At 39.3% G+C, this 22371-nt stretch overlaps 1 protein-coding gene across 3 annotated transcripts in view; it reads left to right on the forward strand.

Moving 5' to 3' along the window:
- The window catches only part of Vcan (versican), a 97872-nt gene that overhangs the window by 65918 nt on the left and 9583 nt on the right, over positions 1-22371 (forward strand). For all 3 annotated transcript variants that reach the window (XM_032899063.1, XM_032899060.1, XM_032899062.1), the window contains 2 exons: positions 4256-4414; positions 6244-6326. In XM_032899063.1, the coding sequence (XP_032754954.1) occupies positions 4256-4414; positions 6244-6326 (242 nt within the window). The remainder of the gene's footprint in view (positions 1-4255; positions 4415-6243; positions 6327-22371) is intronic.

Here is a 22371-nt window from a genome sequence, read left to right on the forward strand (position 1 = left end):
ACACAGTAAGGTAAAACACCTAAACGCTCCAAATGCCTCGAAATGATCTCTAACCTGCAGTGTCAAGTACAGGGAGCAAAACAAACAAACAAACAAACAACAATGTGCCCAAGTACTTATTGAACACCTTCTGTCTTCCTGACACTGCAACACTAAAGGCGAAGTTCTGAACCAGACCAAATTTAGGGTCTTGGTGCATCAGTGAGGACTGTCGCACTGATGAGTAGAGCTTTCCAACAGCATCCTTTTGGCTGACTGACAACCTCTGTGTCCTGTGTTGGGAACTAAGACTTAGAGAAGACAAGTGGTGTCATTCAAGGTGACATCTAGGTAAAATGACCCTGGGCAGCTCAACTCTAAGACCTGAAGGCTTTCCAACATCTTCCGACTGCTAAAGCAACTCAAAGATAAGAGACACATAACATTACTCAGTGAGCATCTAACGGATCAAGTGGCACTAGACTCTCTGAAGGGACCTAGGGCCTGGTTCCCTCTTCTTTCCGTTTTGAAAAGAGACAGCTTGCTTCTTCATTCATGGTGCCACCTCTCTTTTGTCCAGCAAGTCTAGCCTTCCTCTTTAATTTGCTTCTGACTCTCTACCCTGTCTGTTTACCCAGTGCAGCTGCACTCCTGTGATTCACTGCTTGAGCCCAGGAAGATTTTTCTCTCTTCTTTTCAGGTTGCCTAAGAACAAATGTTTCTTCATTAACAACGACACTGTTGTCTGAACAGTTTTCTATCCAAAGCTCCTATGACTGTGTCATTGTTTCTTCAGCTGACCCTCGCTCTGCACTAGGAACGGCTAAGTCTCAGTGACTTTGAACAGGGAACATATTTTGGTGGACGAATCACAGACTCTAGTAAGGGCTTTTTGGAACAGTAGAGAACCAGGTGCACACAGATTGTTGTAAAATCAATACAGCAGGCTGGAGTGGGGGGTCGAAGTGTTGCCAATATCTTAAGGCTTAGCATCTCTGAATCGGAGGTGCTGAAAACATTACCCACGCAGTACACAGCACACGTTTTTATGGAGTGTTTATAAGAGGATCTTTTAGCTTCTGTGGTCCTGAGGAGGAGTTGCTGGGCCTTTGTGTTATAAAGTTTGCACTATAAGGACTTTGAGGCATAGGATGCCCATCTTAATAACGAGTGTCTTTTTTTTCTTTTTTTTTTTTTTTTTTTTTTTTTTAAAGAAAGTGTTATCCACGGGGCTCTGTGACAGAGCTTGGAGGTGGACTGGTTGCCTACCTTGTACTTAAGCTCTTTGGTTTGATCCCAAATGTTGAAGATGAGGGTAAAGGAATAACCATACTCCAAAGTGTTGCCTTAAAAATAAAATTAAAAGAGAAAATGAGATTCATATCATTTTTAGATGAAGTTGCAAAAACACCAGGAGCAATTCTTAAATGTGCCAAGAAACAATAACCTAGGGAATGATCCTTCAATATACAAATATATATATATATATATATATATATATATATATATGAATTAAGGGCATAAAAATGGCTTTTGACTATATAAATCAAAGCCTTAATCCTACAAAGTATGTATTTACAGATATCAGAAAAATATGGTTTAGCAAGGATTTTTGGGACAGACCTACAATCCCATCTACTTGTGAGGTTGGGCAGGAGACTGATACCGTCATGGCCGTTTTGGGCAAGTTAGTGAGATGCTGTTTCAGAATAAAGACATAGAGAAAGGGCTATGGCTATCACTCAGTGACTGAGCACTTGCCTAGCATGTATGTGGCCCTAGGTTCAATCCCTAGTTCCACAATTTCTTTTAACATTTTTTATTAGATATATTGCTTTACTTACATTTCAAGTGTTATTCCCCTTCGCTGTTTCCTGTCCATAAGCTCCCATTCCCTCCGCTCCCCCTCCCCCATACAGGTATTCCCCTTATACATCCCCCTTATTGCCCACCCCCCATATTCCCCTGCACTGGGGGTCCATCCTTAGCAGGACCGAGGAAACAGTGCAATGATTTATTCAGATAGTACTGGTGATAAATTCTCCCACCTTGATATTAATATAAGCCTACCTCATTAATATTTATCAACCAAAGAAGGCATGGTCTGTTTTGTTGTGCTATTACAGACTAACTACTTAAGAAAGGAAAGAAGCTTATTTAACTTCCAATTTTGGAGGCCGAACGTCCAAAATAGGGTACCTCTATCCACTTGGTCTCTGATGCAGGAGGGCTTACCTGCTGCATCGTGACATGATGGAGAATCACAAAGCAAACTAGTCTCTTGAAGAATAATCAAGAGAGGCAAACCAGAGACCTAAGAGGGACAGACTTGCTGTTTTTAAAGCCACCTACCTGAAGACCCAAGCAAGCATCAGCATCACTAGATAGGGCACCTCATCCACCTTCCATCCAGGTCCTTCTCGTGCCACCACCTCTCCATACCCCAATAGCAGTCTCCAGCAGGTGGGGTTCAGGGGAATAAGCCGCATGCAAACTGTGAATGTGATGGTCAAGCATTTGAATTTTACGGTTTTGCTATTGTGGCAAAGAGAAAGGTAGTTAACGACAATCCATTTTAATGACAAAAGACAGAGAAACAAAAGCCAAACTGATATCATTCAGTTCATAGAAGATAAGATTTATTTCCTGTTGTATTGATCAGAAATTTGGGTCCTAGCTTTGCTCACCTTATCTTAATATAAACGGCAAACTGCAAGGTTGAGACAAACTGCATAGTTACAGTCCTGCATTGTTGATTTTGGCAGGGGAAGTATTCTAAGTGTTTTCCAAGCCTCATCCTGCATAGGGAACCTCATACATAGAAATCAGTTTTCTTCCCTGACCTCTCTCCCTACTACTGAATTCTTTCAAGTGAACTTTTCCCAAAGCAAAGCTAATATGAATAGACCAAAATTCGCTTCACTGGGGGTTCTTCCAGATCCTTTTATACTGAACCACATAGCTATATCAAACATCTTTTCCTATGAGAATCGGTGAGGTCCAAACAGTATCACAAGGCCACCTTCCAGTGCACATTTATCTAAAACACTGAGTCAGCCACTGCCTGCACCTAACCAACAGCCCTAACAGGCAATCTGAACGAGTGACTATTTGCAGAGATGAACCACATCTGTTGTATATTGTGACCGGAAGTACCGAAGTCAGGAAAAAAAAAAACATTAAATCTCTCAAAATGAAAATATCAACTGATACAAAGAAGAATCAGTTAGACAAGAATCATGAGTTATGAGTTCTGCAGCACATAAAATTAGCATTTGAGCTTGGTGTGTTTTCTTTTATTTATTAATTGGTAAAATTAAGGTAGAGTAAATTTTATTAGATCAGGAAAGTTTCCTCGGTGTCTAAAATTCCACTAATGCTGTAGTTCTGTTAGTTTATACATGTAACTATTTCGAAGTATTTGTGATCTATAATCGATGAAGATCAAAATATTTCAATAAAGATAGTCTGGGGTGGGTCTAATTGGGGACTGTCACAAAATAGTCAATTTAATATTTACTGTTGTAAAAGTTAGATATGTTTGAATGACATCACAGCTCATTGCAGGAGAGAAAACACATTCGTGGATTTGAGTTACTAGAGTGGGAGAAGGGTAGCCAAGTTGAAGAACTTGGCTATTATTTTTAATTAACTTAAAAGCTTGGTGCATCCACACCAGAACTTCCCCATTGTTCCTCCTCTGAAGAAGGAAGTGCACGTTCCAACCTCTGTTCTCAAAGTTTCCTATTCATGATATGTCTGTCTGCTTTTCATAAATCTTGCCTGACAAGAGCCTGTAGCCTCCCAGAGAGCTCTCTTGGGAGTAGAACCCTTCCAGAACTTTTGAAATCATTGTACAAATATTGTGTCTGTGACCTTGTTAGCTGGAGTCTCCATCTAATCACTTTTGAATGATTTGCTTAAAAAATATATTTAAAAGAAATAACAAAACAAATAAGCCAGCAGCTCTGTGGTCTGTAAGGTTTTAGGTTGATTCCTCTCCTGGTTTTGTTTCCTTCAAATACCGTCTGTAATTAAAAAGACTGCAACTAGATAGTGCCTTTTCAGTCCAATGATGTGCAACCCCCCACTTCAGTAGGATCAGTTGGCTTACTTTACAATGATGTCTTTGTCACTGTGACCAAAACTTATGAATCATTTACTTCAGGGACATTGCATAGATATTGGTTTGGGTGTCCTATCAACACAGGGACTGAGGAGCCAAGTTTGAATGACGTAGGTAAGTTTAATAAATCTTGGTTTTGTTTCTTTCCAGACACTGAGACATGTGACTATGGCTGGCACAAATTCCAAGGGCAATGCTACAAGTACTTTGCTCATCGCCGTACATGGGATGCTGCTGAAAGGGAGTGTCGCCTGCAGGGTGCCCACCTCACAAGCATCCTTTCTCATGAGGAACAAATGTTTGTGAATCGTATGTATTAGCTATGAATTATTTGGAAATTCACTCACGGTTACCACTATCCTAGTTTTCTTTGGATCCCAATTTAAAGTAATTCTCTCTGTCTTCATTCAGTTTATGTTGTTGTAAAAATATAAAAATAAAAAAGTATGGGTGTCTGTTACCTCTCTAGGTCCACACCCCAGTGCCCCAAGATATCTGCTAGATATCTTGGCGGAAACACATCCCAACTCCTCGGCGGCCCAGTGTCTCTTGCCGCCACACACTTTCCTACAATCAAACTGTCACATAAAAAAGTTTATGAAGCCCCTTACCTTGAACTACATAAAGTCAACCATATTACTATTTCCTCTTAAGAATATCTTCAGATACAGTACAAGAAATGACTACTTAGCATTCCTGTGGTAACAGGTGGAACGATATAACACAGGTTGAAGCATAAGCAATTGCTATTTGATCTTCTTTTCCCTTACACAAAGAGCTATTTTTATGGCTCAATATAGTTATCATGATTAGTTAACAGCACCATTTCTATTTTTAATATTGTCATGTGTTATCAAAGTTAGGCATGAAGTTGCTTTAAATTTTTTTTGTGAATTAAAAAATAATTGTGTTGTGAATTGCATCGTAATCATGATGTGACACAGACTCGTGTTCCTCCAGTGGTCTCATGACTTTAGAAACTGAGCTGCCTGTCACGATCACAAAGACGTGAAGACTGAAAGCTGAGCAAACCTGGTTCTTGGACTGTTTCCTACCATCTGAACCCGGAGGAAAGGGGGGCAGCGAGTTTTTATATAGCAAATTGCTAGGACTACTGTGCTCAAAAAGTATAGTTTAACACTCAATTAAATGTATCTTTACAATACCTTCTATCCTTTTGAAATATTTTTGTTAATTTATAATCTGGGTATAAAGTTTCGTGTATGTTATTGCATGATATTTAACAAGTGACTCTTGTCATGATAAGTACCTTTGAAAGTGATTTTTCAGAACTATTTGACCTTCATGGTCAGTCATTGTTTTCCAAAAGAGAGGTATGTTTTTCCCAAGTGAGAGAGAATCTTTATCATTCAGTGTATTTCGGGGGGGCCACTAAATCTTGGCCAATGGCATTGATTAACAAGATATGTAAGACAGAAAATATTTAATTACAGGAAATTTCTAGGGAAATGATTGCCTCTGGTAGTTTAATGTTTTGACAGAGCTTGTAAATGTGCTTGGTAAGCATGTGCCTGATGTCGAACCTTCAAGCACTCGCACAGTAAGGTCTAATCTTGATGGCCAGCTTGACACACATGGAAAGATGGACTCTTCCTGGAAGAATGGCCACCGTTAGATTGATCTATTTGCACGTTTGTGGGGGTACATTCTCGACTGTAAATTGATGTGGGATGGTTTGGTCTGGTACAGACAGTACCATCATTAAGAAAGTGGTCTGTGCTGTAAAAGAAAGCTAGCGGACCTTGAGATAAAGGTGGAGACCAAGCCACTAAGCAAACCTCTGTGGTTTGTTTCAATTTATGCTTGAGCTCTTTCTCTAACTTCCTGCAATAACGTATCCTGGCTTAGCTGTGTAAGCCTAGTAAACTCTTACCTCCCCTCCCTAGTCCTCCCAAAAAATGAAAACGGGCTCGTTAACTTAATGCCCATTGGGTGGATGAAACAAAGGATGAATCCGGAAAGACTTTTTTGTGTGAAAACTAATTAAAAAATTAGAGAAGAGGATTTGTAACTCGCTCTGAAAATACCTTTTTTTTTTTTTTTTTTTTTTTTTTTTTTTTTTTTTTTTGGAAATAGTACTTTTTGAACAGTGATAAAACATCTGTCCTGTCACTTAGGTGTGGGCCATGATTACCAGTGGATTGGCCTCAATGACAAGATGTTTGAACATGACTTCCGCTGGACTGACGGCAGCGCACTGGTAAGATACTGGTGGATGTGAAAACATCAGGCCATGATGTACTGGTTTATATCATAGTAAGCAATGGGCTGGCTAGGATCACTCCTTGACACAAGGATGGACTACAGAACTGTTTACAGATAACTTGGCCTAGTCATCAGTGGCCTCTCTCAGAACTGTGGCCCTCTTTCAGAAGACTGTGTAGAAATGGGAATTGTGCTGGGTCATCTTAGCCCTCTTCGCTTCAAAGCAAAAAGGAAAACAATAAAAGTAAGAGAGACAAGACAGTCTTTTATAAGGATGTTTTTTCTTCTTACACAATTGCCATGAAATTCTGCTATAAAGCATAGCTCGTTTTTAATTAGAAAAAGAGTTCAGCTTTAATGTAAGGAATTTACAATGTTGTAAATATCATTCTACTTCAACCCTGCTGAATAATCCTTAATCATTTATTGCCTATTTCTGTTTCTTTACTTAAGAAACACAACTTAGAAATACTGGCTACTTTAAGTCTGTGTAAACCGTTCTAGTTTGGGTTTTGTTTTTATTCTGTTTGCCTTTTTCTTGTTTTATCTGTTTTTTTTTTTTTTTTTTTTTTTTTTTTTTTTTTTTTTAGGAAGGGTTTATCATGTAAGTCAGGCTGCCCTGCCACTCATTATGTAGTACAATAAGTTCTTAAATCTCAATGGGTAAAGCTGTTTAGAGTGATGGGTGGTAAACACAAGAGAACCTAGTGTTTTAGTACTAGCTAAGTTGTGACTTGCCACTCTGGACATGCTCAGTGACCCTGTTGTTAACAGCCACTTGGGAAGAATAATTCAACACCTTGACCAAGGCTCAGTCCAGATGTATTTATTCTAGCTAAAGCTCCAGCAGCTGAAGTTCCTGGTCGGTCCCCAGGTGTTTCTGAAATGACATCACATTGAGATCCACTCGGCTGGACAGTAAATGTAAATTAAGTTCTAAATCGATAAAGGAAGAAGAGTCATTACTAATGCTTAAATTTCAGATTTAAGCTCTTATATATGAATTAATTACGTGCTTCAATTTTGCTTTCTGCCTGCTAGTCATCTGGATTTGTGTTTGGGACACGGGAAGGAAAGGTCATACTGGAGTTAGCCAGGAACTACTCTCTGCATTTGGAAGCTCTGTGCTGTCCAAAGATTCTTGTTTGACCTCTGAGGGCTCACCACACAATTGCCCATAGGTGCCTGCTGAGTTCACCTGTTAGGTTCAATTCTTTGTCCACCATCAGGAAACTGTTGATACAAGGCCATTACCTGAGCTCAGCTCTGTGTCTGTGTCTGCAGTTTCTGACTCATCCTTCTTTGATGTGAATAACAGCACAATTTGTTAGGATTGAGTAACTCCCAATAAAGCTTAACTGGTTCCCTCTCTGTTATCACTATGTATGTAAAATTGGCACTGCTTGTCACTCAACTGCATAAGTAGGCTGTTGGCAAGAAAATTTGGCTTTTCTACATGACAGAAAAAAAAATCAGGGAGACAAAGTTTATTTTACCCCCCGGTTTCAGGGAGTTTTAGCTCATTGTAGCAGGGAGGGCAGGACAAGATAGTTGATAGCGGGAACATAACGGGTTCTTACATCACAGAAGCTCAGGAAGTAGAAGGTAGCTGACGCAGGGACCAGGCAATCACCTTTGAAGTCCACTGTAAACACCCACTCTACCAGCTAGGTCACACTTTCTAAAGGCTTCCCAACTCTGCCCAGATAATACGACTTCTGGCCAGCAAGCAGCAAGCCAGGGGCTGGTGGGAGACATTTCAGAACTAAATCATAACAGTATTTGTTAAAATAGGCATTGAGCTTCAACCCTTTCCCTTAGTGGATTCCAATGTAATAAACTGAGTGCCGTGATTGTCTCTAGGCAAGTCTAATGACTACAATCTTTTTTCCTCATCAACACCTCATAGAGAAGTACAGATCCTTGTGAGATGCTGGCTTTAGAAGAGAACTAGAATGCTCAAGACTCAGTCTGTAAAGTTGGATCAGCACTACATGTGTCCTGTAGATCTGAGCCACTACTCATCCCCTTCCCCCCTTATTTTTGTTTCCTATTACATCTTGAATAAAGCCTATATTGGTCAACCACATAAACTAGCTTAATAAAACCCGATTGGCCTCTCTCTGGCAATTATATAAAGTATTAAAAATACCTTATTCTCTGTCACATCCATATGGTTAGCTTCAGATAGTGTTATTCTACTATTGCTCAAGAAAGTAAATCCACTCCCATTTGTTCATGTCTGTTATCTTTTTATTTATTGAATGTTCCTTGACAATTTTATTTGTATATACTGCTATTGTGCATTTTTACTATTTGAACTGATACCCTTTCTTCTCTTCCTCTATCATCCTTTCTCCCCCTGTAATCTTTCCTTCTCCCTGCAGATCCCTTTCCCACATTCTCATCTTTCTGGCTTGTTTTGTGACCCATTGAGTTTAATCAGAGAGGCCTGTGTGACCTCGAGTTTGGAACTATGCACAGAAGTCTGGTGTGCTCCCTATTGGGTACACAACTGGAGACAATGACTGTACCTTCTCTGAAGCTATCAGTAGCCAACTTTTCAGCAGAGAGATAGGGCTCTAGCGTCCCTCTGGATGAATACATGACTGCCAACAGACCCAGGCTTCAGAAGGCACACTGTAGGCAACCAAAGCTGCTCTGATACCACATTTGCAATGGCTGTGCCATGCCCAAGAGTTTGCAACCGCTTTCCTATCTTTCCCCTTTAACGATGTTTCTGTCTGGTCTGTGCCCATAACTTTTTCATATAGACAGAAAGATCTTGTTAAATTAATCTAATTATCATGTCTACAATCAATATTGTCTCAAAATTCAGTAAGTTGATGAGCATCATACTTTTTCAAATGAGAAATATCTGATTGGGATATTTTGAAGGGAAGTCAGAGTAGTGTAACATACTAACCACAGAACTCAACTGCAGCCTGGGTCTTAATAATTCACATATATCATTAAAGTCTTAGGGCTAAGCCTTTCCTAAGAGGCATTGTTTGAAGAAGGCAGCAAATGAACCACATAAACAAGCAAGGTTTATCAAAGAAATGATAAAAGTACATCCAGAACAAACTGATACACCCTTGGTTTCCTCTTAATCCAGTCTTTGTGTCAAGTAAATAAAAACATGCTAAGGAGTGTTCCCTAACTTTGAACATTTGGGAACAGAAGAGCACAGCTGCCCACCAGTCTGCCTACTTTTGACTGATCTCTGGCCCACTTTTCTCCTTTTGGATCCACCCTTTCCTCTGTCCTCTTTCTTTCCGACACAGCCTAGGTGTCCCCTAAACGTGCTCCTAGTTCTCCTTAACAGGATCCATATGTGTGTAAGCTGTTGGCTAAAATAGTTCTCCTTTGTCTCACTGTTTATTCTGAGGTTTTCTGCTTTTGACCATGTCCCATGTAATGGTCAAGTCTCTTCTGGGAAAACAGTATCTGCTTACACTTGAGGAAAGTGAATCACCATGTGTCATTTCAAGGGCTTCGTTTCTGCATCAGGGTGCTTTCTCTCCCCTTCCATTCTCTCACGCTTCCTGTTTGACAGTTATTAGAGTGATGCACCATGGGAGGTAGAGAGGTATCAAAAGAAACAGCATTTGCTATTTATCTAATACTGTCTTTTGCTATTAAGTATCCAGGAATAATTAGTATAATCCAGGAAATAAAGCTTAATTAGATCTCAGTGTCAGTGATTTCATCTATTGAAGTAATTAAACTTTGTTCCCAATAAGCTGAAAGTGTAATTGTATAATATTCAATATGATCTTACTTCATAGCTAGACTAATTCAATACATGTGTTTGTGCTAAGTTAGTGATGCTGTCTGGCTAAGTCATCAGAATTTGCCTGTATTCCTCAGATTTTCATTAATCCTTACATTTTATTGGCCTTCGTAATAAAATGTTGATAATATTGATAAAAGGCCAAGTTCTTGTTTATGTTATGGTTGAAAAATCTTTTCATTATTTATTTGGGGTGTTTGCCCAATGACTTTGACAAAATATACTTCTGAACACAACAGTATCCTAGCTTCTCTTGTAATTTATGTTTCCGTTGTTATTTTTCTTAGCACATTTCAGTTTTCACTTTGTTTCTTGGCATTTTCCTAGCCAGTCCATCCTTTAACTTCATCATCTCTGACAGCTCAGCATACCCAGTGCTTTATTAGAAACTGGCAAATGACACAGGCCAGGAGTTCCTCTCCTTGTCACCTCACTTACAAGTTCAAAGCCATTAAGTTAAACTCTTCAAGTTAAGCATACATCAAAGGCCGGGACCTGGAACAAGCTTTTCTTCTCAGGCAGTTAGACTATACTAGCTGACTTTGAGGGTTTTTGGTTTTGCTTTTACATTTCTTTGACCAATTGTTAACTGACTGGCCTCAAGCATTTTCCCTGAGATGTGTTTCCTGGTGCAATGACAGGCCCTCATCTATCCTCACTGTTCTCAAATTCTCCCTACCTCCTGTCCCATCCAGAGGCAACCCTTTCTATCTCTCATTAGAAAACAAACAGGCTTCTATGGGGTAAAGTAAAACATAATAAGATAAAAATAAAATGTAACATATTGGGATAGGACAAAATGAACTAGCAGAAGGAAAAGAACCCAGAAGGCACAAGAAACAGACTAACTTAATCTCAAACTCGGGAATCTCATAAAAAATGCTAAACTGGAAGTTATGACGTAAACACAAAGGACAAGTAGAGTGGAAAGAGAAGAAAAAGAAAACGCAAATAAAATAGAATAAAGCAAAATAAAAATAAAAGAATGATAAGAGAAAATTTCAACAACTTGGAGGGGTAGCGGGTAGGGGATGAGCAGAACCGTGACATGACATTATGAGAAGAACTATCTTCAAAGATGCTGTTGAGCTTCTTTTCTGCTGACTGACTGCTGTTGGGCTTGCAGCTTGCCCTTAAGAATGATTTGCTTCCCCTGGCAAAAGCCTCATTTTCAATTAGAAGTGGTTTTTAATTAGATATAGCTACTGCATTAGGGATGGGGACATATGCCCACTTCCCCTTTAGGATATAGGACCCCATTTGGAGTAGACCTGTGCAGACCCTCCGTTACTACCTCAGTCTCTGAGAGTTCATATGCATCCCATTGATGTCTCATTAGAAGACCTTGTTTTCTTGGTATTCTCCATCCCCTCTGGCCAGTATCCTCTTTCCACCTTCCCTGAGCGGTGCCTTGAGCCTTTAGGGAACAAATTTGGCGGATTCAACCCATTTATGGCTGTTACTCCTCATTCCTTTCTTAAGAGTCTTCCTTCAGGTTCCCCTGCTTTCCAAACAAAATTCTATCATTAGCACTGCAGAGCTCACCACCTTCATTTGTTGTATTAAGATACAATTTTTTAATCCCACAGATTTGAGGAAAAGACCACTGACAACAAATCACACTCAAATTCATTAAAACAAACTCATTTATTCATGTGCAGGGCATGGAGCGCTCTCCCTAAAGCAGGGTTCAAGAGAGCAACATTGGACATGGGGAAGATAATGGTTTTTATAGCTCAGGAGCGAGGAGGTTTTAAATGGGGAATTTGGCAGGCAAAAAAGATGGCATTACAGAAGCAGAACATGGGCCTAACAAGTTGGTCATAACAGCCTCCCGAAATGGATGTGTTTGAAAGCTGCTCATAACAACTTTTTGGTTGACCATTCGTGGAACAGGCAGTACCAAACAAACCACTTACAGTTAAGGTCACAGGTAAACATAGCAAAATTCCTGAGAAACAGATTTATTCATGAGTGGGAATGAATCATTTATCTTTATTATAAGATGGTTTTCAAGCCCGAGATGGAGGCAGGCTGGTTTATCACATCTCCTGACCTCTTACTACTGTGAGTTTCATGCATTTGCCCTGATGATAAGCATGTTCTAAACTCTTGCTCTAACTTCATCTCAACACACTGGAATATCTTCTAAGATATATTTCCTGCTTCCCCAACAACGGGTTGGAAATTAAGCTGTGGTATGCATTAATTTCACAATGATTATCCGCTTCTCTCTCTCCCTTCCCCTTCCCCCGCCCTCCCCACCATACACACTCAGTAGTATCTACCCATTAAAGGCTTGGATGAAACCACATCAAAGGAATGTCATTTTGGAATGTTGTTGCCCAGAAATTAAGAAAGGGGTAGAACTGAAATTCATTTCCTTACAAAATGCTAAAAAGTTTTAGAAAGTCTAGCATAAAGAAAAAATCTTTAGTCTTTTTTTGGGCAATTTGTGCAGGTCTTTCACATTTTTACTCCAATGGTGCCTTCTCTGTCAGTGGTAAATGTGGAGACCGCCTAAGCTGTTGGCTTCTTTGAGTTTGGGAAGTCATCAAGAGTTTCTCTTTTACTCTCCAGGCAACTGTAGGGAAGAGACAGAGTCTTTCTCAAATCGGTCTGTTTCTCAGTCTGTTCAGTATGTTCTAGAATAAGTCTAAGACTCATAGGGATGTCATGTCATATTCCTAATTTAATCTTCTCAGCTTGCACTTGATAGCTGTGTTATAGACTAACATAGGTTAATTAATATCATTTTAAATTGACTTTCTGTGAAAAATCCACTTAATGTATTTCTGTGAGATTACTGAATCCCCCTGCCCATTTTAGTAAGCGTGACTCAGTATTGTCAAGCTAATGCAGCTACAATCTGAACCCCCTCTCTCTGCCACACTAACCTATTATTACAGTTGAGACACAGAGCACAGTGATGTGGGTTTGCCTTTAAGTTATTGTTTTCTTTTTTCTCTTTCTTTCTTTCTTTCTTTCTTTTCTTTTCTTTTGTTGTTGTTGTCGTTGTTGGTTTTGGTTTTGGTTTTTCTGAGACTGGGGTTTTTGGTGTAGCCCTGGCTGTCCTGGCACTTTACTCTTTAGACCAGGCTGACCTCAAACTCAGAGAGAACCGCTTACCTTTGCCTCCTGAGTGCTGGGATTAAAGGTGTGTACCACCACTGCCAGGCTGGGTTTGTCTTTAAATCCAGAGGTACTTTGTCTGTTTTTCAAAATAGACACATAGGTCTGTCAAGCAATGAATTGTGAGAGACAGCTTTGAAAAGAAGAAAAATAAAACAGTAATAGCCCATTGTCTAAAGAGACATTTTAAAGTGACAGACAGGAGTAGCTGACAACCCATTCCCCTTTTTTCTGCAGTGAGGTGCCATTAACACCCTTTCTGGAAACAAAAGCTACTTCTAGGGCAGTGGAAGAGAACTGGAAGTGCTAACAAATTCAGAGATGTGAACTGTGCTTGTTTGTATCTTTCTAACCTCAGGAAAGGGGTGCACATGACTTGATTTGGTAGGAAATGACCCAAAATAAAACCCTCATATATATATATATATTCCCTTTATTTAAGGTTTTCAAAGTAGCAAGTAGAGAGAACTTTAAATGTTTTCACACAAACAGATGATAAATGTTTGCGGTGAACAATTACTTTAATGGTATCATTTCATGTTGCGTCTACGGACAGAAATACCATACTGTATCCTACAATGTGTATTTTTGTGTCTTAATTAGATATAACAATATTTTTAATATTCTGTTCTCCCCACAACAGAACCTTGAAGTTCTTAAGAACCTCAGAAGTCTTAGAAGGATTTCGTTGAGACACTTGTACAGGCTTCATCTGTGATGTGGTTTTCGCTCCTAGCCAAGAGCCACATCTTTGTGAACAAGTCACACTGCATGTCAATATTAATTCAATTATGTTAAACTTTGCAGGCTTCATTACATTAGCCCCAAAGCCAAGAAAAACATGCACTTTCCTCAGCCTTTAACCTATTACTCACGAATAGAAGACTGTAGATTTCTTTCTACTAAAGACCATTACGTTGTTAATGAAAAATTTTACTTCTGTTGTGGTTTAATTTGATTGGAATCAACAGCTGTTTCTTCTGAACTTACATGCAGGATGTTATGAGTCACCATGTAGTTCTAGAGCAAAAAACTCTTGTCTATACCTTTTGTTCCTGTTGCTCAGATGTCTAAGGATGGGTTTAAATGGCGGAGGTGCAGTGTTTGCCACCATTGGAAAACCATCTTGTATTTGACAAGTTTACCCTGCAAGTGAAGAAAACTTAATGAATGCGGGAGGCCCCTTAGCACTGCTTCGTGAAACTTTAGAATCATGTGCACATGTTTAAATTTAGTCGCTAATTAGTTTAAGGCAATGTACAACCATGGAAAAAGCAAAGGAAAAGAAGTTGAATGGTTTTTGGCACTTTCTCCAGCGTTTAGTTCCTTAGCATTTCATGACTGACGACTTGTGCAAACAAGCTTGAGTGGAGGAGCCCACTGGCACACCGCTTTGTGTGGATTAAGTGTGTGTTGCTTCTAGAGGCTCTGCTTGGGGCCCCTGTCTCACAGTGGGAGTAACTTATATCCCTCTGGAAAGGCTGTTGATAATTACTGCTTTGTCAGTCAGTGAGCTCACAGCATTTCACAAGATTAGTGCTGTACTCCAGAGTGGCCAGATTGTCTCCCCATGCAGAACTCTGCCAGCTAGGAAAATAATGGGCACGTTGCCGCTTTAACAGCTATCGGGAGACCCTGCATTAATTTTCCTTCCCTTTAGCATGTTCAGTTTGGTAGAATCCAACTGCAGGCTTCCAGTGGGTAGTGATGCCCAAACAAATGTCTCTTTCTCCTCTGAAACAAAGCTGCTCTTTTCTTCTTCAGTTGTGGGTTCAACTAACGATAACACAAAACCATAACCTCCTGTAAAACATAACTCAGGACCCAGACCAGAGTGCAGGGATTAGGACAGTCTAGATCTCCCTTGCAGGCAAGGCGTTTGCCTCATTCAAGGAGAACAGTTAAATGTGACCCCTGAAGGCTACAAACAAATGACTATTGTGTGCCAGAGCATTCCAGGAAGGAAAGAAATTTTGATTTTGTAAGCTGCCCCCATTGCCTTTTTCTCAGATAACTCTTTGCTCTGTATTCTGGAAGATGGCGTTGACTCTAGTGATTGATTACTTAGTGGAAAGCTAACTCCTTATTAGGGTGTGTATGCATGTGCATGTATGTATGTTCATGGGCATGTATCCATGCTCCTGTGTGTGTGTGTGAGTGTGTGTGTGAGTGTGTGTGTGAGTGTGTGTGTGTGTGTGTGTGAGTGTGAGTGTGTGAGTGTGAGTGTGTGAGTGTGTGTGTGTGTGAGTGTGTGTGTGTGTGTGTGTGTGTGTGTGTGTGTGTGTGTGTGTTGCCAGGTGGATACACAAGTTCTTGATAGTGTTTTTTGTATGTAACTTGCTTGTATTCCTTGGAGATAGTCTTCTTGCCCTTGGTGACATGGGCTATATTAGGGTTTTGTCTGTGGCTCTTGGAGGCCAGTAGTGATTTAATGGGTCTCAGGTAAAAAAAAAAAAGTCTGTACAAGTCAGCATGTTATATAGGTGTGATATTTTCAGAACGCATTTTTGCAGATTCACATAGCATGTACTTCATTTTTGTGTGCTGGCGCACAATTACTTGTTGGCCTTATTCTAAATATGTTGAGTGGATCTACCAGGCACGATTTTACCATCTCTGAGGAAATTTCGCCATCAATGAAAATCACTAGATGCTAGTAATAGGGACATGGAAAACAGGCTTTTGTAGGTGCTTGTCTTAAGGAGACAAGTCAGATGGCAGCTGCCATGGTCAATAACAGAACAAGATGGGATTAGAAAATACAGTCTATTTAGGACAAAACATCTGTCTGGTACTAAAGTCTTTCAGTCACAAAACTGGGAGGACATGCCATAGATGAGATTCATTTTTTACTCTCCAGGTGGAATTAATAATTGTGAATCTAAATTCCGTGCTGGCCTGCAAAGTACTACCATACCGAGCGGTCTATGTCACCACCTGGTGGTCACATTATGCTTTGGATTTTAATATGAACATCACTAGAGTCTGCAGGGATGATGTTTAGACCCATAGCTTTGAAATGTATCATATTGTAAACCCAATAGTTAAATGCAAAATGAGATAATTTGCAAGCACAGTAGGAAGCTAACAGGTACCTTAAGCTCGATAAAGTCCTGGCAGCTAAGGTTAAAATTAGCACCATTCTTTCTTGAACCTTCACTTTACACACAGTACTAGAAGCCAACAGGTCAGTTCCTTGACTTCTTTTCTTGACAAGTGAACTGAGAGGGCTTCTGTGGTTTAGGATAAAACTTTTTTTCTGTGAATTAAATTATCTGTGTTTGGAACAAAAGGATAGATGAAGAGCAATAATTGAATTTTTCATGGTATATAAAATCAAACTATAGTTGAAAATTTAATTAATTTCCCTCAAAATTATTCCCAGAAGGGTGTCAAGTTACTTTTATCAATAGGGTATATCTGATATTTAAATATTTTTAGCCCCATCAAAATAGTTCCAAAACAGTCTTTAATTAGCTACTCCAGGAAATCCAAATTATAGTGAATTTTAAAGTATAAAACATGATGGTGTCTAAACTGAAGAATTATAGCTAAGTATCTGGTTGGTTACAGAGACAGATACAGAGGGTTGTGACAGTCACAGATTCAAGACTTACAATGGCAGTGATTTATGAGCTCTCCAGAAGCACAATCTTGAACTGTCCAGGATGGGAGGCAAGCATTTTCAAAGTGTTTAATTGGCTTTCGAATCTGCATAATAGACATCTCAGACTTCCCACCTCACCTGGAATATGTCTGCCTGCTCTTCTGGCCATTCTGGGTCATCTCTAATAGATTTCAGCAGAATTAATCAGATACACAAGTCTGTATGAATAAAGACATCCTGGGGTTTTTCCATATATCATCTAGGTGCCGATAATTACTAGGACTGTATGAGTAGACCCTTGTGCATGCATGTGTGCGTGAATATTTGTTCGTGTGTATATATGAAAGAAAGGCACATCTTGAAGCTCACATGCAGATGAAACTTAAGATTATTCAATGTCTATAACAATTTTGTTTAACTTGTTTTCATTCTATTAACTGGGAGCTATAAAATAAAAGGCACTCGATGTTTTTAAGACTGATTCATTAGGAAAATCAGTGCTCAGTGATATTTTACTGTGGTTGTTTTACCACAGTAAGAGTCGAATCCAGTTTAGTGAGAAGGAGGGCTAGTCACTGATAAAACTCCAAAAGGTTTCACTTTATGATGACAGTCTAGATTTAAACCGGTATTTTAAAGAGTTTTCTTTTAGGTTTACTCTGTGCGTGTATTAGTGTTTGTCTCAGTGTATGCGTGTGTATCACATGCATGCCTACTTCCTGCAGAGTTCAGAATATGATGGCAGTGATGGGGTCTGACTTCCTAGTTCATCATGTGAGTGCTTGGGGCCAAGCCCAGATGATCTGTGAGAGCAGCACTGACCCATCTCTCTAGCCTCATACTGAACATTTAAACGATTCTATGAATTCCTTCACCTTGTGACCTAAGGGTTTTGTTATTCCAATTGAAATTCTCCTCCTTTAAAGGCAGACTATTAGACAACTTATTGCCACTTTAAAAATAAATATAATATTTTATTAATGCTTTGGGAATTTTATACAGTGTGTTTTGATTATATTCACGCCCGCTCCTCTCCTCAAGTCACTTGCAATATTCTTATATACTCCTTGGTAAATTCACACATGGAGATAGTATTTGTAGATCATATCCATGCTCTCTAACTCCTCTCAGACCTTACTACTTTCTCTTCTTCCGGTTTCTTTCAGAAATTCTAGTGCACACACACACATACACACACACACACACACACACACACAACACACACAGGCACACCCTCACAAAACCAAACCCCCAAAACAAAAGCAAAGCAAAGAAAAACAAAAAAGCATACAAACAAAACATTGAAAAAAATCCAAAAACCAAACAAGACAAAATCAAAGACCCAAATATTATTTTGTAGTGGTGCACTGGGGAAAAGTGAACCAGTTCATGCTTAAGAACCTCTCTTGTTCCTGTCTGTGGTCCTCTTTGCTACCCAGTTGTTCGCACACTTTCTCAGAGGTTAATTGGCCTTTATTTGTGACAGTCAGTGCCTGCCTGATAACCCTGTTCTCTCTCTTCTAACGAAAGCAGTACTTGAAGCAAAACCCAAACCTGTAGCAAACTTCTTGTTTATTTTTAAGTCTTATACAGATCTAGGAAAAGATTTCAATAGTCATTTATAGAGAAGCAGTTATTCACTTCTGCCTATGGAAAGGTGAATTAGGTAAATCACATGCCTGGGATGCTGATTAATTGCTGGGATTTTGGTATCATTGACCATGTGTTGTGTATTTTAAAAGATAAAAATATCTCCTACTATATATGAGTGGGTATTTCACTCTCTAGCCTCCATATATGATTGTGCACTACAAGATTCTCCTTGTAGTCCGTTATTGACTGCACCCCTCCCCACCTGCCATGATGACTGAGACAGGTGAGGGAACTGCAGACATAGGGAAGAAAACTAATGCTGCACCCATTCAGAGAAAGCCATTGAGTGGCTTTGAAACCTGAGGGCCCTCTCTGAGGGGTTAGGAAGCTGCTGGCTTGGAGTGTCATGTGGGCTGCAGAAAGCCCGCAGGATAATTTTGACAAGAAAGACTACTTGGAACAAATGTAAGCATTTATAATGTGGTCTATACTTAGATGAATTACTTTAGTCTGCTCTGAGTTTTCCCCCAGAAACATTTGGGTTGGTGTGGAGACGAGTTTAGTGTAACAGAGCCATACTTATTAGCTGCTGGAGCTCAGCCAGGGGTTTTTTCAACCTTTTTATTATTTTGTCAGGTGAGACATTTGACTTCAGTTGGGAGGATGGGGGGAGTAACTGAAAAGTAACTGAATTTAATTTAATTGAAATGCTTGTCATTTGAGGACTTGTTTTGCAGGTACAGAGAGCCAGCCAGTTATTTAATTGGAGCCCCCAGAGTAATTTTGTCAGATGATATAAAGCATTAAGCAATTTTATACCGGGTCAAATTATCTTTTAATAAAACAGGAGAAACCTTTACATCTGAGTTAGCGTTCCTTTCCATCAACCCTTTGAGTTTTATGTCATAGTTTATCTCTGCCATCGGAGGAGAATGAAAGACCAAAATTATTTGAACATTTTCTCTCAAGGCAGTGGGGGTTCAGGGTAGTGAGAAGCCATAGCTCTGTAGACACGCTGCCGGCACCTATTCTGGGTAAAGGTTTTGAAGACGATTTTCTTAACCCATGCTGGCTTCTTAGAGTAACTCCTGGTTTGCCAATCCAACCCTAGGAGTGGGTTGAGTAGAGGTAGTTCAGAGGAGCTCACCCAAGACTACCAGGCAAGTTTGAAGCCTGCACAAACTATGTGGTAAGAACTTTCTTTAATAGAAAAAAAAAACAAAAAAAAACAAACCACTGCTAACAACAAAAACAGAACAAAACACAGCAAAGCATAGCAGGCGAACACAGCACCCAAGATGCTTGTTTACAACTCCAAGTAGAGAAAGAAAACACTTCACATGGGAGATGCTGTAGTTTTTCTCTGCTTGTTTAAATAATCTTTACTTTGTTGGTAGGGATAGGGAAGGTGAGAGCTTACGTTCTTATAGCTGGATCTAGTTCCTCAAGAGGGTTATCTCCTTAATATTTAATGTTAATGAAAAATACATTTTCGAAACTACAGTCAAGTTTTTATTTACTTATTTATTTTTACTCACTTGCCAAACAAGTTAAATAAGCCAAAAAAAAAAAAATTGAGGGTGAAACAGCAACCCTGAGTCAACTTGGCAACAGCATGAACAAATTCGAATCACCCTACCCAAGGTAGAAGACACTATTGAGTTATGAGGAGGCCATAGTGAAACACCCCTGGAGGCGCTAGACATCCTTGTAGAAGCCACACAACCAAAACCTGGTCCTGCACAGTTAAGCCAGAGCCGCCAGACAACCAAAACACACATTTCGAAACATGGCTAGGTGCCAGATGCAATGCTTAGCAGAGACGGTTACATCGTTTTTTCAGTTTAAGTCCCCAAAGCAGTTGGCTGGCATAGCAGTCTAATGAATTTCAGTGTGGGGATGGCCCCGGTGCCCTTCAGAGCAGATGGAAACGTCAGCTAAAGGCACAACACTGTTGAGGGACTTTGGGACCATGAAGTGGCATCTGTTGGAGTTCATTTCTACCAGCTTGGCTAGAATCTGTGAATACTTTTGATAAATATAGAGGTAATTTCAAAATATTTGCTATCACTGATTAGAAACATAGCTTTTCCTACTCTGTCGAATTTAGAAAATAAGAAAAAGAAAACACGGAGAGCTCAGTGTCGGCACACTTATAGAAAGTTGATAAAGTTTTACTGGATTCTGGTTTGGTCTTGTACACACATCAAATGGATCTGAGAGGGTGCGTGAGCTTGGTGTTATCTTATATCTTAAGTTATATTTTTATCCCTTTGAATAGTCTTTAAGGATAAAACATTTAGTGTTATATAATATTCCATTTTCCTGCCCACACCAAAATTATTCAAAATATGGTCTTCCTATATAATGGTTTCTACTAAACTTTCCTACTGTAAATGTTGTTCCTATCTTTGGTTAGTTTTTTGAGGATGCATCATTAGGAACAGAATTATGGATTCACACTTTTGAGCTTCTTGATCGACATTATCAAGCATGTTAATTTTAATTTTAATCCTACTGGCTGAATTATGGCTGCAATCTCCCCTATTCGCTGCTAGAAGTGAGAGACAGCTTTGATTGGGAAAAGTAAATTGAATTGGTAACACAAGTCCATTACAGTTCATTATGTCTAGCTTTTAAACTACTTACATCACAGATATACCATGTATAGCTCCGGACACTCATTTCTCACTCAGGATGCAGTAGTAAAGAAGCCAAAAGTCAGTTCTTACTGAACGAAGACTCACTATATAGAAGGAAGACAACAACTGGGTAACGTGTGTAGGATGATACAGCACAGCGAGTGTCAGGATGAAAATACCGGAGATGAGCAGAAAGACAGTGACCACTAGGTTACTCATCAGCACCGCAAAGAATGCACATTTTCCACCTCTGCTTTGCTGTCTGTGAAAGCAGACTGTAAGACAACAGAAAATGGCTCCGTGATGGAGGTCCAGGGATAACAAGCGGAAGTGGAGAAATAAAAGCAAAGAAAAGGAAAAGAGAAACGTAGAGATCCACTTCAGAGAAAATAACAGTTCCTGACAGTAAGAAAACCTACCAGTCCGAGGGCTTTAGAGAGTGGGGTCCACTAAGCACTTTCCCCGGGCTCTGGAGAATGAATTTATGCTAGCATTCAGTTACGGCATTTCTATGCATCTCAGTCCTGAATAAGTTTTTTCCCAGAGAACTAAGGACTCCTTTTTGTTCTGATTGGAGGAGAAGCAGGTCCGTAAAGCTCTACACAGTTCTAGCACCCTTTAAAGACTTTTTACATGGCAGGAAACTCTTCTCCTGTCTTAGCGTGGCACGATAGAGGAGACTTTAAAGCTATGCAAAGAGGTTGAAAGAAAGGCAGGTTTTCAACTTTTAGCTCATTTTACTTACAAATTACTTTCTTCAAAAAAAAAATCTGGACGTTTACCCCTTTTAAAAGTTCTTATAATATTTTTTCATTTCTAAGAAGAAAAATATAGCCCTTCTATGGCATAATAATGAATCGTTCACTGTTTTTAATGTAGAGCTTATTGGTGCTCAAAATTATTTCATATGGAAAGGAATATTATCTGAACGATTCTCTAACACTGATTTTTGAAAATTAAATACTAAAAAGTAACATTTGATGTAAAGCACTACAAGTGTCCAAACTAATAATGATGATGATGATGATAATAATAATGTCTTTGAAAGTAAAGTAGGTCTGAAACATGCATGTATATGGTAATAAAAACATACTGATAAGATTAAGTAAACAGAAAGATTTTGTAATATACTCTAAATTCAGAATGATTTATTCTTTGATTTTTCTCCAACTTTATATTTCTTATTTCAAAACCTCTGCAATTATTATTTTATCAGTATTATCCAAGACTCATGTTCAGTATTCTTCCTTAAATTACACAAACAAATGCA

Source organism: Rattus rattus, chromosome 3, assembly GCF_011064425.1.
Source record: "Rattus rattus isolate New Zealand chromosome 3, Rrattus_CSIRO_v1, whole genome shotgun sequence".
Lineage (NCBI taxonomy): Eukaryota > Metazoa > Chordata > Mammalia > Rodentia > Muridae > Rattus > Rattus rattus.